General features: G+C 36.1%; 1 protein-coding gene across 1 annotated transcript; it reads right to left on the reverse strand.

The window, feature by feature from the left end:
- Positions 1 to 16,529, reverse strand: LOC123553543 (acetylcholine receptor subunit delta-like). Its single transcript, XM_045343250.2, has 3 exons — positions 16,012 to 16,529; positions 2,989 to 3,124; positions 1 to 1,454 (listed from the first exon to the last, which is right to left on the reverse strand). Exons 1-3 carry the CDS (start codon positions 16,321 to 16,323, stop codon positions 616 to 618), a joined length of 1,287 nt encoding a protein of 428 aa, XP_045199185.2. The 5' UTR covers positions 16,324 to 16,529; the 3' UTR covers positions 1 to 615.
- Between the last annotated feature and the right edge of the window lie 1,689 nt (positions 16,530 to 18,218).

The raw sequence follows: 18,218 nt of genomic DNA on the forward strand, positions 1-18,218 counted from the left end.
TGCTGTCAAAAATTGTATATTACTAGTTGAACATGTACATACTTCTCAGTCTTTTGTTGAAACATGAGCTCAAGCTATTTTGCATTACTAGTAAACAAATATGCTAAGATTCAAAAATCTAGGTTATTTGCTTTTCAGACATACATTTTGAGATACAGTCTCAAAGTTCCAAAGATAGCAACGTAGAAATTGATTTCTACATACTTTAAATGGCTATTTTTTCACAAATGAGAATTTTATGAAAGTTTTGTTTATATCAATAGCTGAAATTTTGAGTTGAGAACGGATTTAGACACAATATCATAATTTTAATCACAACAAACACAATAAAGATACAGTCACTGCTTCAGCTGTCTTTTCCGTCTATTTAATGATAAAACAACACTTTTTACAACTTGATGATATTTCAGTATATCAGCGTTCGATTCCACATTTTGCTTGTAACAAAATGTCACATTTATAAGCTTGTGTTGCAGATTAGAAAAGGTGTATTTATATTAATCTGCAGTTTCCAAGCTGCTAAATATACTGCTAAATTACAGATAAGTTACAAATACTTACTACACCTATTGGTTCACTTTAATTCTTTTGAGAACAACCGCACTTCTTTTTTTTCTATTCAGTTTCAATATCATTTACCCCTGTAATAACATGGTATGCATACATCCCAAATCCGAAACACAGTAGCAACCCCATGAATATTGTAACCACGCGATCAAAGGTTTTACTAACTTCTTTCCATGATATTGCACTTTCCTCTCTCATTTCAGATGTTTGTATATTTTGAAAACTGCCTTCATCCCCTGCATCATCGTTTTCATCAGATATGTTTGGCTTCTTATCAATTTTCCTTGGTCGACGGCAACTATTAGCCCTACCAAATATGTGAACAAAGATACGCCAGAATGTGCTAATTTGGTGCTTTTCTATATCTTGGAGATAAAGTGCCACGCTCACAATATTTAACAAACAAATAAATGCACTTTGGATAAGAATAAACACCAGAAGGTAGCAAATAGCCGCCATTATTTCAGCGCGAGGTGGTAAATTATCACTGATAAGAGTCATGTAAACAGCAATGGAAAGGAGGACTGTTAAAGAAAAGGAGATTCTTTCTCCAGAATCAATAGGAATGATAAAAACAAACAATTCTAACACACTCAAAGTCATTATTGGTATGAGTATATTGACCACAAAGAACACAGGTCGTCGCTGCAGAACCACTTCAAAGACCAGAAGTGATTTCTGCGGATGGCGTTTAGAATATACCTTTGTTGAAAGCAATGTCCAGACACCGTTTGACTGGTAACCCTGAAGGTCTATAGTGTCTTTGGCTGCCACAAGTTCAACTTCTTTCGCTGAATATCCCCACACAAGAAAAACTAATGCGCATTTTTGTTTATCCCATGGAAATGACGTCAGGTCAATCGAACAACCGCATTTGAATATATCACCTGAAATATTTAGAAAACATATGTATTATACAATGTATAACACAGATATTACGCGAGAGAATAACAAATACATGGCCATACGGTAAAAAGAACAGTGAGCTTCATGGCCACTATGTTTCTTTATTCTTTCAAATATCTTTTTCATCTGTATGATCAACCTATTTACAATTACTTATTGCACAGATTAAGTTCGCCCTATGTTTACTACAACTTCGAAACTATAACATCCAAAAGAAAACACTTTATCTTGTGAACTATAGTCACTTTAGCTTTTTCACGTATTTTCAACTTACGCAATAACGTTTTTAGCTCAATATTGAGAAAGTTATTAAAATGGATCTTAAGAAGTCGGGTGCGCATTTTAAAACGGAGACGTGCCTTTTCCCGGTGCACAATACTTTAACTAAATTTTGTATTTTGATGAGAAAGTCGTGGACCTGTGAAAAGATGTTGACTTCATGCTGTGGTGTCACTGATGTCATATTTTGTCAGGCATTTTCTCGATGCAATGAACATTTCATTGTGACGCATAATGAAGGAAAGCGATATTATCAAGAGTATTCTTGTTAACCCCTGCAATTTGCTGGTAAATGTGTTCTTTAATGGCATTTGCACTGACAATTTCATTTTGTCGTAAGTGACAACATACAGTTTGATCCAACTTCGTATTGAAGTAGGCGGAGCACTTTGACTGTAGCAAAACTAAAATAATTTGCATGTTGCCTAAAATTATGAATTCATCATGTGATTTGTGTACGTAATATTTATGCAAGATTTATGCAGTAACAGAACAAACACAAAAGGAAAATATGTTTTGTGTACTAAAACTTTATATGAACAACAATAAATAAAAACATGATTTCAATGCAAACCTTAGATGCTATTTTTTGTTTTAGAAAGTAAACTTTATTGTACTGGTAATGTACAGTCTATGTGCATAAACTTCTTTCCAGGCCATTACAGGACTTGTACAATATTAAGAAGCAAATCGTATTATTTAAGAAACAAAATGTCCTATATAAATATGCATGAACTTTGTCGTTTACTAGCTACAACATTTCAGCTTCAGGGATGGTTATAAGCTACGGACCTCTGAGCTGAAACAAATCCCGTATTGAAACCTAAACAGAAATCATGCTAGAAATCTGTCATGCTATAATTTCATCAAATCAAATGCCACGGGCTCACATCAAAATTTTAAAATATTTGAATCCATTTTTCTTTTGATCTGACATAAAATAAACCATAAGCAGTATAGAATCGTTATTTATATTTAGACTCTCTAAGGTATGTATTTATTAACTTTGATGAAAATGCTTACATTAATAAATCAGTTAAATCCATAAATATACAAAAATGTCGATACTGATATTCAAAATCAACCATGTGCTACGAACTTCGCTTGACGTCATCAGTCCCTCAAGAGAGTCAGTGCGCAGATGTTTCGTTTCGACTTGGTTAACTTAATAGACGCGCCCGCCAGAAAATAAAAATAGCGTGAGTTAAGTTATCGTAGCTAGAACTAGTCATTTACCTAAGATTAATGAAGCTACACCATTAGACTTGTGGAATGACAGAATCCTTGTTATATCTCCATAGAAATTGTGAGAAGTTGATGGATTTTCCAGAGTTATTTCTGGGCGCCATATTTTGTCCGCTGTGATATACACCTACAATAGACAACTTATATATACATTTTGCATAAAAACGTATTCAGAAATATTATATTGCAATATTTAATATAGTTAATCAAATTTAAGGCCGAGTGATGTATTTGTTCGAAACTATAGCAATTATTCATTTAAACTTAATTACGCTCACTGTTTGTTTAATTGTCACTGGATGTACTTTTGAAATTTGTTCTTTTCCTATCCTAGTTGCCAAATCAAGTAATGGTTGCACGAGAAACGTGCTTTGCCCCAAAAATAATATGAATATAAAAACTATTGTATTATTTTTGTCAGAAGTTTCCACTGATAATTTAACCCGCCCGCTCAGCTCAATAGGGAGAGCGAAGATCTACGGATCGTGGGGTCGGGAGTTCGAGCCCTGAGCGAGGCGTATGTTCTCCATGACAATTTGATAAAAGACATTGCGTCTGAAATCATTCGTCCTCTTCCTCTGATTGGCAGTTACTTGCGGAGAACAGGTTTGTACTGGTACCGCATCCAGTCAGTCTGGTCATGATCTGCACTGTTTAATATTCAACCAGTAAATTTTGGTAACCACCCCTGTTAACAGTTAATGGTACTGTTCAAATTGGAAGATGGACAAGTTCATTATAGAAATTTAGCATGGTAAGGGTTAAGAACGTTTCAATTTGTTTTGCAGTATGTTTGTATATCCTTTAAACATTGTAATGTAGTAATGTAATACAAGCGCAAGCGATAGATACTGTTACCTTACTGTGAATAACCAGGGTCAAATTTAACGGGTAAAAACTGATTAAAATTATTCATTTGATTTGTGTCTTACCGCGCACCATCACGTTACCGAGTTTGGTTTCATATCATACGTAGATTGAATTTAAAAAAAAACAAGGTATGAATAAAGCTTTTATACATGCTGGAATCATAGACATAAACAAAACCAGGTGTTCAGACCCTATCAGTCGTATCACACGAAGGTCCATTTTTATACACAAGTTGTCCCAGAACCATATGTGACAAGGAAGATTTGTTAGAATTTCACTAAGAAGAAGTTCTGCTATTTTAAAAGTCATTATTTACGTCCAGACATAAACAACCTCTTCTTTTGTACGAAAGTCATTTCTCTGTTGGGAACATGGCTATTTTGTTTTTGTTTAATCTCATACCGACACAATCATAGGTCATACCACGACTTTCTAGCAGCTTTTGATGGTAGAGGAAGACCCGGGTACCCCTTCCGTGCATTATTTCGTCACGGGTGGGCACCTGGGTACTACCACCGGCCTTCCGTAAGCCAGCTATAAGCCTTCTCCACAAGTATAATTCAACATTGAGGCTCATACCTAAATCGGTGAGGGGAAAGTGATTTGAAGTCGGCCACCTTAAACACTCGGTCATGGATGCCCCTATAACCATAATAAAATATATGAATATTAAGACATAAAATCTGTGTGAAGAGACGGGATGGGTCCAGTTGCATAATACATAAGTAAACTGTTCACAAATGATTCTCATGCCTGTTTCGACTGACTAGTTAAAGAGAAAATGTTACTAGTAGACGCCATAGTCAAAATCGGCAAGACAATAGCCTTTCTTATTCTGATAGCATATTACAAAATATTCAATATTATGCTGTCTTTATTGTATTTTACGTTTACTAAAATGGCTTTTTATGTATGTTTTGAGCTTTTGTAGTATTGTAGCTTCCTCGGAAAATTATTCTAAATTTATAATTATGGTATTGTAACAGGCCCGGTACAAACCTTTATCTTTTAGACTTCAACTGAGTAAATGACCTGCACGGATGACATACATATTTTATATTACACCGGCTAATGTTCTATTATTTGACCTTAGTAAATGTCGTCTGCTGATACGATGCATTTGATTGGAACACGCACCGCTAATAACCAATCATTATCACTTGTATGTCATCTTGTGCATGGTTGGTCAATTGCACTTACGGAAACTTACGAAGTTTTGTTTTGTAATGCGTTGCTTAGATACTATTGCTGCGACCAATGAAACAATTGTTAGATCTTTTTACGCGGTAAAATGTGCATAAAATGTGTAAACGATGATTGTTCGAGAGGGTTCTTTCTCTCGCTGCACAAGCGTCGAGTTCCCTCACTTGCTAACGTTAACATGTAGGATTTATACATTGTTAATATGTACATTGTATATTAGTTGGGATGAGACATAGGTTGAATATTAAATGTGATATCTACTTTTGAATTGTTGGTTTACTTTAAGGTCTGAACTTTATTCCCGAGTCGGATTCGAACCCCGTACTCGTATTTCTCTTACCAACTGATCTTGTCCCCTAAACCCTGGCTTAGGAAGGCGGTGCCCGTTACAGTATTTTAATGGATGAAATGATACTCATCTACTTCAGGTTTACCTAGAAAAGGTTTCCTTCAAAACATTCTCTGGAAATTATCTGCATTTTCAATCCTTTTGTAATGTTTAGCATCAGCATTAGAAGTTCTGACATTAATTAGCATTACATATGCTAAACGTGTAATATTATTTATATTTGGCATTACAGGAAATAAATGATACCGTAAAAATTAATGTTTTTCTTTACGGTAATACTGTGACGGGTAACGGCCTGTAGTGTATGATACGGTATAAGACCGTAGGGACGGCGTGCGTCCTGGGAAAGCGGTCGCCATCTTTTGCTTGTATAAATAAAAGTGATTTTTGAAAATGATTATCTGTTATTTTTAAGTAATATGTTTATTTAATTATTTGTCTACCCACCATCATTCGGCATTTTTGTACAATCAATCGATCTTGTTTGCAGTATGTTTATAATATGTTCTAAGCCTATTTTGTCTACGATTTTGGCATATTCGTCACGTGCTTGTTACTGATTTTGGGTACGGCAGTTGTGAGTTTCTGTAGCTTCATATCAGGGCCTGTGCACAAATGCAATAACTGTGACTATGTAAATAATTCTGTTTCGAACATGTTGTCACACTGTAAATTTCACAGAAATCAGCCCAGTGTAATATTTGACTGCCCAGTTGAGGGATGTCCTCAAAATGCAGAGTTTTTGCGTCATTGAACGTACATGTTTCAAGAGCACACATGTTTCAAGAGCACACTCAGTTGTTCAGGAGAATGTCTCAATGACAGTAGAGCTGAATCAGAATGTTTCGCAACTAAGTTCTAGAGAGTTGTTTTATATGTGAACGACATGCCAGACAAATTTAAATCGGTATGTAAATTTTTCGCAGATGACTGTAAAATTCATTCTGCTATATCAACACAAACTGACCAACTAGAAATACAAGATGATCTGAATGTACTGGGTGAATGGTCGAAGGACTGGTGTGCCATAGTGCAAATTGGAAATGTTAAATTTCCTTTCAAGTACTCGTTGTGTGATAAAAATGGTAATGTAAAGGATCTACCGAGCGTTGAAGAAGAAAAAGATCTTGGAATTTCATTTCAAAAGAATCTTAAGTTCGATAGACACATAAAGCTGACCGTGAACAAAGCTAACAGGATTCTATGTTTGATCAAGAGAACGTTTACAAGTCTAGATACACTGACCTTCATTACTTTGTACAAGAGCCTTGTTCGTTGCATTTTGGACTATGGTGGGTCAGACTGGAATCCGTGGACCAAGAAAAATATGCAACTCATAGAGATGTGCAACGTAAAGCAACAAAAATTGTACCAGAATTACGTAACTTACCGTATAGAGATAGATTAGTACGTCTTAACTCGCCGACGCTTCATTATAGAAGATGTAGATACGATCTAATTGAAATATTTAAGATCATAAATGGTTTTGAAGACATCAGCTGCGACAAGTTTTTCCAGTTTAATGATAATACAACACGGGGACACATTTTCAAAATCGGAAAGATTAAATGCAACAAATCCATGAAACTGAATTCGTTTCCTGCTCGAAGTATTGACTCCTAGAACAGCTTGAAAGAAGAGACAGTATGCAGCGAAACAGTTGTGAGTTTTAAATCAAAACTGGACAAAGAATGGGCCTATAAGAGATTACATACTGACATTATATACAAACTGGGGACAGTTAATGAGAACACTCGTATAGGGGGAGTACACAAGTCGTCGACATAAGAAGACTCAGAAGAATCAAGGTATAACGTATACGAATGTGCAGCCCTTCGCGGTTTGAATCATTCAGTAAATTAAAAAAGCATTTAAAAGGAATTCCTATAGTTTTTTATGCGCATCTTTCTGCGCAGCTGACACTTTCTATGCAAAACTGAAGTGAAGTCAACATTTGTTGAATCATGTAACAGACAATCTTAAATATGAGGATTCTTCAATGAAATATCATTTTTGATAAGTTTTATCAGTAATCAAATGTTGATACTGGTTTATGTTGTATTGACAAGTTTCATGCCTGACAGGTATCTTCCCATTTTTGTGGTTGTGTTTTCACATCGCATTTTAGTGCAAAGACAGTATTGTTCATATAATGTAAGGCAATTGACTTAGTACTGATGAGACAATATCACCTCTCAGATTATTTAGTATTCAATTATAGAAAGAATTAAGAATTTTTTGAACATTTTTTTAACTTCTAGCAGATATACATGTAATCAATTTCGTCAGGTTCGCGCCATTTTTGTCCGAACAGGTGTTGTATTCAAGAGGTCTTAACATAAAATTTAGCCTGGTGACCCATACATTTTTAGTTATTTTTACGCTCACAATACAATTATTTATACACAAGAAAAACGGGAAAAAATTCTATGAAACAGTTTTTTCAAGATTTAAAAAAATATTCTTCACTAAGGGTATTTTTCATTGAAAAAAGTTCACAAAAGTGAATATGAAACAAGACTTTATTTTCATTTGTACCCATTATTGTAAGGATATAGTATTACCAATATGACTATGATATCAAATAAGTATATAATAAAATCTGTAAAAAGAATAAACCTTATTGTGCTGTCTTTATGTATATTTTGGTTGGTATTTATAAAAATGCAGAAAATTATGAAAATGTTGAAAAATCGCTGACAGTTTCAGCAACAGTGGGTGTGTTCAAAACAATTTTTCACAAAAACAAGCCTGGTGATCCATTGGTTTTATTTGTTCATTGTTTTCAGCACAAATGTTCCTTTCATATATGTGAATTTGAAAAAATTCTATGAATGGAAAAAAACTATAGGAATTCTCTTTAAATCAGCATGTGACAAACAAGCAAGACATGGATGTCTCTAAATTGCTTTTTGTGCTTTTAGCATGTGTAAATGTTGAGTTCCGCTCAACCCGGGGCTAGAGGGCGTGGACGGTAGCATGCATTTCCACTACCGTCCATGAACAGGCTCAATCAAACCGAGCCTGCAACATTTTCGTTTTTGTCATGTTGAGCGACCTGTGAAGTTTCTACTTTTTCTATTGTGTGTCCGTTCAATGGTTGTAGCTATAGATTTAATGTAAAGTCCTCATTTACAGCTCATCTGTCTAGGAAACATTCGGCTAACAATGAGACATTTACACCATTTACAAATACTAATGAATATAATGTTGTGAACATTGAAATGGAACCTTTTAAGAGTTTAAGGATCAGTCCATAACTGACACAGTTTAAATGAGTTTGACTACGATGATTGGGAAGAAAATAAAACACAGTTTCGGTACAACTAGCGCTTTTTTTATGTTAAGCTGCAAGGGAAAAATCTATTACCGTCATCAACAATTCAGGCTTTAATAGAAGAATTCGAAGAATGCCATGATATTAGCCAAACACTTTTGAATAAAAAGGTATGTAGGAGATTGGAATTGCTTGGAGTGTCGGCAGAAATCGTTTCCAAAATAAGAGCTGAGATTTATTAAAATGACTTGTTTACCAACTGCAATAATGGTCCTTTAAAAACAGCTGCTAAGCGTACTTCATTCTTCCATAAGTATTTCGCATATTGTGATCCTATAGAAGTGTTTGTTGGACTCGATTGTCAACAGAAGAGAAGGACATATCATTATGTGCCTATTTGTCAGTCCATAGATAGTTTGTATAGGCATTACAGTTCTCATTTTAGTGTTCAAGAGTCTGAGAGAAATGCTAACCTTCATGATGTTTGTGATTGTAGTGTGTTTAAAGCTAATGCTTTATTTACACATACAAAATCTTTTGCTGTTATTTTATATCAAAATGCATTTGAGGTTTGTGAATCCTTTAGGTTCTGCTAAAAAACACAAAATGGTTGGTGTGTATTACACACTTGCAAACTTTGATGTTGAAAAGCGGACAAATGTAGACCACATGCAACTGGTATTATTATGTCTAGAACAGGATTTGAAGTCGACAGTGTTTTAAAATAGAAAAAGTGGAAACTCCACAGGTAGCTCAACACAACAAAAACGAAAATGTTGCAGGCTCGGTTTGATTGAGCCTGTTCATGGACGGTAGTGGAAATGCATGCTACCGTCAACGCCCTTTGGCCCCGGGTTGAGCAGAACTCAACATTTACACATGCTAAAAGTACAAAAAAAAACAATTGTTCATGATTATAAAGTTTTAGAGCAGAATGGAATTGATGTCAATGGTTAAGTTATCAAAGGAACTTTATTATGCATTTGTGGAGATAATTTGGGTTCACATATGGTTGGCGGTTACAATGAAAGTTTTTCATCAAAATTCTTTTACAGGTATTGTGAATTTAACAGGGATAATATTCCATTTAATGTAAGATCAATCCCCAGAACCATAGACAGTTACAGAAATACTGTAGATTCTGTTGTTAATGAATCTGTGAAGGGTTTAAAACATAATTCCAAATTTAATGTCCTTGGGTTTTATCATGTAGCATCTCCAGGGCTACCTCCATGTTGGGATGTCTCTAAATTGTTTTTTTGTACTTTTAGCATGTGTAAACGTTGAGTTCTGCTCACCCGGGACTAGAGAGCGTGGACGGTAGCATGCATTTTAACTACCGTCCATGAACAGGCTCAATCAAACCGAGCCTGCAACATTTTCATTTTTGTCATGTTGAGCGACCTGTGGAGTTTCCACTTTTTCTATTTTGTTTGAAGGGGTTGTCAGCTATGACATGGTGCTTATTGTACAGCATTTGCTTGGGGTAAGGTGGTTCTCATGTGGGCAATTGAATCCCATGATTGAAAGTTGGCCTTTAGCTGCTGTAGATAAATTGGATTGTTCTCAATGTTAGTAGGGATAGACCCGATGGATAGAGTTTGGCAGATGTACCTAAATTTCAAAGATATTGTCGAAATAAAATCTGGAAAGTAGATCCCTCGGAAGCACCGAAAACAAAGCAAACAGTGAAAATTGCAGACTCGGTTTGATTGAGTCTGTTCATGAGCAATGAGTAATGGAAAATGCAACACTGCCCACGCCCCCTAGCACCGGCTTAAGCAGTATTCAATCTTCTAATCTAAATGAGTTGAAATCAATGATCCCGAAGGACCAGAAAATATAACAAGACTGAGATGAAGTCGGGGCGACTTTTTACGGCCGCCACACAGTACTTAACATCCGCTGTTGTGAAGTAAATAAAATCTGGAAAGTAGATCCCTCGGAAGCACCGAAAACATAGCAAACAGTGAAAATTGCAGACTCGGTTTGATTGAGTCTGTTCATGAGCAGTAATGGAAAATACTCACTTTAGCATCTATTACTTTTGCTGAAATTGCTTTTGTCAATATTTGCATAGAAGAGAATCTATTTGACAGACAACAATTTTTCCCAAGTAAGCCTTTAAGACCAAAATACCACGTTTTTTTACACTTTCCTGAACTGTCCCTGGCGTTTGGCCCATTAATTCATCTCTGGACTATGCGATTTGAAAGTAAGCACACTTATTTTAAGAAATATGCCAAACAACTCCAGAACTTCAAGCGTTTGTCAAACACCCTTGCTTTAAAGACATCGGATGCTCCAGGAATAGTACACTAGTGGGTCCTTGTTTCAAAGAAGATTCATTTATCAGAAAACAGCTGTGCTACACAAAGCAATTTACAATGAACAGCTACACCAGAAAGCGTTTTTTACAGAACTTGAAACATTATTTCTTTATTTACATTGTCCCGTAACTTTGGAACATGGTGGGGGTAACAGTGAGGTTGGGTGCGCACCATAAACCAGTTTAAGCTCCCCAGTGGTGCTTTTTTGCCACAGACCGTTCCAAGGCGGTGCCCCACTGTGTTCTTTTATTTGTTCGTTTTGTCCTCGTATGTTTGCTTTGTATGCGTGTGCGTTTGTGCGTGTGCGCGTTCGTAGTGTGCACGTCTGCGTGCTTTGGGTTTCGTTTTGTGGAGGCTTTGCTTTTGGAACATGGCATTCCCTGTTTGATATATGTCCTTGTTTCTTTTGCCACTGTGTCTCAAGTGGGATTGAAAACATTTATTGAAAAAAAAAACCCAAACACTTACAGGAGACCTGAATAATGACAGTAGTAATCAGCAAGCTGTCATGACAAAAATGGGTGGAAACTATTGATGACCTAAAGTTTATTCAAGAAAGTGACCTGAAGGATGTGTTAAAACCAGTACAGGTCAGAATTTCTTTCCAGTGTTGGTAAGTTATGAAGACGTAAAAATTTATATGTCATGTCTGTCTGAAATAGTTTGTTGTTTAAATGTTACTGTTCTACCCACTGAAACAGGTTTATATGTACAATACATGTATTTTCAGGGTTTAGAGAAAACTGTCTCTAGTAGTGCTGAAGACCAAATAATGTCTTAGTACTATTGTTTGAAACATTTTTCCCAGCACTGGCCATAAAACAAATTAATGTATCACTTAAAAAAGTAAAAAAATAAAAAGATCAGTGATAGTTTTATTTTTATTTCAAATTGAACTATTTTGTATATATATATTTAAATATATAATAAATTATTTTTGTAATAAAAGACAGAATTTTAACCATTATCATGCTGGATACGATTGATTCTGCCTTTGCCTCCAGTGTAAATCATGATCAGCCTGCACATCCGTGCAGTCTGATCATCATCTGCACTGTTCTCCATTCAGTCAATATCTTTTTGGTAAGCACCCCTTTTAACAGTTAATAGTACTGTTCAAATTGAAAGACGGACAAGTTCATTATAGAAATTTAGCAGGGTAAGGGTTAATGAATTTATGATATTCTGATGTTCTAGTTTGGGCAGGAAACCCATTTTAGCGCTGAAAAGTTTATAAACACAGTGTTGAAATGTCACACTCAAGACATTTTATGTAAATGACACTGGAAGACAGAACTGAAATATGTCCCAGTAAAATATCTGTATGGAAATGTAGCAATACCCTACACACGTTTATTTAGTAGAAACTTAAATATTCTTGTCGGAAAACACTGGGACTAAAAATAACTTCAGAAACATATTCCTAGCATAACCATTTACCAACTGTTTAAAGGTCATCTAAATCGATTACTTTATTATTGTATTCTTTATAGGCTCAACACAACCAAGCACATTAGTGAAATTGCCAGATGAAAGTAATTTAGAGAAGCCTCACAGACCACAAAGCCTTTTTCAAGCTATGAAACGTCTTGAGCCTGTTCTAAAGAGGTTGCATGAAATTCAATGTGTACTTGAAAGTGGCCAGTGTGTGTGTTTTCGGGTTTAACGTCTTTTTCAACATTTTTTCAGTCATATAAACGACGGTGTGTACTTGATGCAGTGAGCACAATGCCCAACTTTATAATGCTGCCTCACTGGAATATCACGCCGTACACACATGGCATGATATCCCACCCAGTCACATTATACCGACACCGGGCTGACCAGTCCTAGCACTATCCTCTTAATGCTGAGCGCAAAACGAAAAAGCTACTAGTACCATTTTTTACGTCTTTGGTATGACGCGGCCGGGGATTGAACCCACGACCTCCCGCACTCGAAGCGGACGCTCTACCACTAGGCTACCGAAAGTGGCCAGAGATTACAAGCAGATGCGAGAAGAAATTTTGTTCGGGAAGTTGTAGAAGTCCGAAAATTCTCCACCGCTTGTTCCAAAAAACAATTTTAAGAGATAGCGCACATACCCCTCAACATTTGAGGACTGCATAGACAAAAGTAGAACAGGAAGAAAGTAGAAAAGGTGGAAACTCCACAGGTCGCCCTACACGACAAAAACGAAAATGTTGCAGGCTCGGTTTGATTGAGCCTGTTCATGGACGGTAGTGGAAATGCATGCTACCGTCAACGCCCTCTGGCCCCGGGTTGAGCAAAACTCAACATTTACACATGCTACAAATACAAAAATAATTTAAAAGACATCCCCAGGCGTGTTCATACGGTTGTGCACATGGAACCTTCGATGTAATTCCATGAAAAGCGGCGTATGGTCTCCAGTTAAAATGGGTTTGCCCTAAACGAGAAAACAATGAGCAGAACTAAACAAACTGGAATTTAGAAAGGGGATCTGAGGTTATTAAGCCTGCATATCACAGGAACTGCCTAAAGACAAAATTAAAAAGCAGTGTGAGGTGATTATAAAATACCCAAAGCTATGAAAGCGGGAGTATTGGTACCACCCAGGCCGAAATGTTCAAGCTGAGTAACTAAACGATACCAAAAACACGACATAGAAGTCGTGCTGAACGATCTGAGAAGATCTAAATATAACAGCCCTGATTGAATGTACGGGAAGACATTTTACGGCTGCCACACGGCACAAACAACGCCGCTGTGATAATAAAATAGAAAAAGTGGAAACTCCACAGGTCGCCAAACACGACAAAAACGAAAATATTGCAGGCTCGGTTTGACTGAGTCTGTTCATGGACGGTAGTGGAAATGCATGCTACCGTCCACGCCCTCTAACCCAAGTTTGAGCAGAACTGAACATTTACACATGCTACAAGTACAAAAATAATTTTAGAGACATCCGCAGACATGTTCATACGGCGGTGTACATGGAACCTTCAATGATACACTTGCATGTAATTCCATGGAAAGCGGCGTATGGTCCCTAGTTAAAATAATGGGATTGCCCTTAACGAGAAAACAATGAGCAGAACTAAACAAACTGGACTTTAGAAAGGGGACCTGAGGTTATGGAGCCTGCATATCACAGGAACTGCCAAAAGACAAAATTAAAAAGCAGGCACCTTATCCAAGGGGTGATTATACAATACCCAAAGCAATGAAAGCGGCAGCATTGGAACCACCCAGGCCGAAATGTTCACAAGCTGAGAAACTAAACAGTACCAATAACACGACATAAAAGTCGTGCTAAACGATCTGAGAAGTCATAATTCCCTGCTAAAGCAGTTTATTTCAAGAAATGAAACAACAGAAATAGCATAAAACATCCAAAGTTAAGGAAAAACAGTGAGGATACATGTATGCCTGCTAAGGCTGGAAAGAGAAAAATGGTTAAGGACAGTTACAGATGCATAAATTGGAGACCTTCCATGACGTGTGAGGAGGAGGAACAGGAAAAAAAAAGAGAAGAATTAAAGGACTTGTACAAACTTGAACCAGATTGGGATGAAGTGTATTTAAAAATGGATGAAACGTATGCTTTGCAACGTAAGCACATCAACAGCAAATCAAGCTTTAGACAGTTAAGGGAAGAATGGCCATTCTTTGTGGAGGAACACATATTATTTGCTCATGCAAAGAAACTGCTTGGAATTGACATTTTACTGGCTGTGGGAAACACATTTACCAGTAATGGACCAAGAATGCTGCGATTATTCAATAGTCAACCATCTTTGGAACCACACATAATTGCAGCAAGCAATGAGGAAAAACTTGCTATAGAGATTTGTATGATTGTACTATCATTAGACATTGTGGGAACTAAACTAGTTACAAAGCAAGGCCAACCATACCAATGTGCAACTATCATCTATTACCATAATTGCTCTATGTGTATAATAAAATGTGTGCATTTTGTATTTCATATTACCATACAAATTTGTTCAACATTTCAATTTACTGACTCTGAAAACGAGTTTCTTATGGTCCCCACAATGAAGTGATGTCCTGTTTCCAGTTAAAATCTAGCCGTTCTACTGTGAAAACCGTAATTTTGGATAATTACGGGAAAAATCCCGGCAGCTGGTTTCCAGGACAGAATCGTGTATTTACAGGCTGACTGTAACTGTAATGTGCTGTAATTATTACAGTCTTGCCCGTACATTAACGGTAAAGACTGTTACTGTCAATCCGTAAATTTACGATCAGCTACCAGGATTTTTTTCCGTAATATTTTACGGTATTTTTTTTACAGTGATGCATGATTCATGCATTAGCGTCCGTATTACCAAAATCTAGATGTTACTAACTTGCTAAAAGTGTAACTTGAAAAAAAATTAAACCAATTAATGTAAAGAGGTTTTCTTATATTTGCTGTCGTTCAGAAAATAATTGATAACTTTATTGATGAGCACAACAATTTCGTATTAACTCTTGATTTATTTAAGAAATAACTGATATAAATATTACTGTAATCTTGTTGTTTGCAAGTAGAAACAGCGTACATGTCGAAATACCATTTTCAATTACGCACGACTTTATTCACAAAAATAGCTAAACTAAAAATAAAATTGAATCATGTATTCAAATATCTGACCGGCTATACCTAACCAATTCATAAAGGTATGAAAAGTAAACACAGTGAAAAGGTAGTTATTCATGTGGAAACATGACAAAAATCTACCAAGTTGTCATAGTTACGCATTATTATAAATAGATGACATAATTGTGAATTTAACTAGGGCTATTTATAAAACAAATATAAAACGAATCCCAGTAGATTTTTGTGCATAGCTTATCGTTTTTTGGTAGTTTTTTTTCAGTCACTGGGGATTTATTTTTGATAGAAACATTTCTTTGGAAGGATACCCTCTCATTTAAATGACATTCATAAAGCGAATATACTGCTTAAAAATACAGTAATATATAAACATGTATATATAAGAACAAAGATTTACCCTGTCTGTGCCGTTGTAAGCGTTTGGGTTCCATATCAGTCGCTCGTCCTTCCATGCGAGAAAAAGTGTTGCGAAAACCTCAATCGTTTCTTCAATTTCGTCAAGCTTCTTGATGTTCTTGAGTGCAAAGCTCAAATTTACATCCAAAGTTTGCGATTGATCCAACTTTCCCCGAATCTCTCTGTTGTAATTAGCAGGTGAAAAAAAGGTTTCTAAAACATTTTCAATATCTGTAATTGATACACCATTTACCAGCTTAGAAAATATACATATTAACAATGCAAAAATAATTGTTATATTATCCGAAATCATTGTGCTGCTTTAAAAAGTTTGGGCAATTTTATATCTATGTATGTTTATATTAAAATCCTCAAAACAGTTTGTAGTCCTCAATATAAACTAATTGTCGTCTACTCATAAGTCTGATGTTTCGAATATCGCTTTGCAATTATATCATAAACGAATCATCCCAGTAGACAATCGCTTAAATTATGCATGATCGATGTAATGAAAAAATCAGTCGCGCTTTAACATACCTAATGTATTAATACTGATTATATCGGTGCATTTACAACTCATTATATCGGTACATTTAGCGTAAGTGTTTAAATATTATAAATAAATATTCTATAATAATTTTAACCAAATAAAGGACAAATTCGAGGGGTATGATAAATTTTGCTTTATTAGGTCAGTGACGACATAACATTTTGACGGGCTTCTTTTCTGACTTCCTTTTTTAACCCTTAGCCTGCTAAATTTCTGAAATGGACTGGTCCATCATTCAATTTGGGCAATACCATTTATTATTCAAAGGGGTGTTTGCTGAAAATTTACAGACTGAATAGCAAGCAGTGCAGACTATGATCAACCTGCACGGACGTGCAGGCTGATCTGGGTTTGCACTGGCTGCAAAGGCAGAATCACTTGCCGCCAGCAGGCTAAAGATCAAACAACACCATCTTTCTGAAAACAAATACTAAAGACACAAGTAAAAAATTGCTGCAAGATGCAGCAAGAAGATGGTTGCATGGCCCCAAAAAAGAATAGTTTTTTTTTTGTGTGTCATTAATTGTTTATATGGGCAATGGAGATGAATAGAAAAGCAGGCAGTGGCAGTATGAAATAAGCAGAGGTGAATAAAACAACAAAATAGTTTGCATAGGTATTTTCTTTATTAAGGTAGGCAAATAGTTTTTTTACAAGAAGTGAATAAGCTTACAAAGAACAGAATGAACTGAATGCCCACGGGCAATATGTCGAGGCCGCCAGCTGTCAAAAGGACTGGGAGTTGTACATGGCACTCCTTGTCTCATTGAGGCAAACATTTATGCCAAAAAAAAAAGAGATTGCAAAAAGTTACAATATAAGTTATTTGAAGTAACAACAAAGGAATGTAAATATATAAAAAAAAAAATTAAAACATAAATTCTAAATCCACACAGAAATCCGCACCAGTAGATAGGTCAAAATACACCTGAAAATTGGATGTAACATGCATGTTGTACTACAGAAAAGTGGTCTTATTTTTCCCTACGAGCAGTAATAAAAAAAAGTTACAAATATAAGCTATTTATAGTAACAACAAAGGGAAGTAATTCTAGGATCTTGCGCATGACACTCCGTCGCATGATGGTGAACAATTGTGCCAAGTTACATCAAAGTCCCTTTATGCATCAAAAAGAAATGCTCCAGACAAAGTCATTCTTGTATCTGACTTTTGACCCCTAAGTGTGACCTTGACCTTAGACCTAGTTCTTGTGCATAACATTCCGTTTTATGGTGGTGAACATTTGTGCCAAGTTACATCAAAATCCCTCCATGGGTGAAGAAGAAATGCTCTGGACAAAGTTGTCATTCTTGTAGCCTTTGACCTTTAAGTGTGACCTTGACCTTACAAACAGGGACCTGGTTTTTGTGCATGACACTCCGTCTCATGATGGTGAACAATTGTGCCAAGTTACATCAAAATCTCCCATGCATGAAGAAGAAATGCTCCGGGCAGTCATTGTTGAATTTGACCTTTGAGATAGGAACATGGGGTTTGCACACGGCACTCTGTCTCACTGAGGTTAACATTCATACCAAATATAAACAAGATTGCTCCATGCATGTCAAAGTTATGGTCCGGACAAACAAATCCGGACTGACGGACACACTCACATACACCGAACAGACATTTGGACAACTATGTCTTCGCCTTCGCA

Source organism: Mercenaria mercenaria, chromosome 4 (assembly GCF_021730395.1).
Source record: "Mercenaria mercenaria strain notata chromosome 4, MADL_Memer_1, whole genome shotgun sequence".
Classification (NCBI taxonomy): Eukaryota; Metazoa; Mollusca; class Bivalvia; order Venerida; family Veneridae; genus Mercenaria; species Mercenaria mercenaria.

Bases quoted from the DNA above. Each gene is read 5' to 3' on its own strand.
- LOC123553543 (XM_045343250.2), bottom strand. From the start codon at position 16,323: ATGATTTCGGATAATATAACAATTATTTTTGCATTGTTAATATGTATA. The intron at 3,125-16,011 runs GTAAATCTTTGT...TGTCTATTGTAG, and splicing joins CTTACAACGGCACAGACAGG to GTGTATATCACAGCGGACAA. The intron at 1,455-2,988 runs GTAAATGACTAG...TAAATATTTCAG, and splicing joins TGTAGCTTCATTAATCTTAG to GTGATATATTCAAATGCGGT.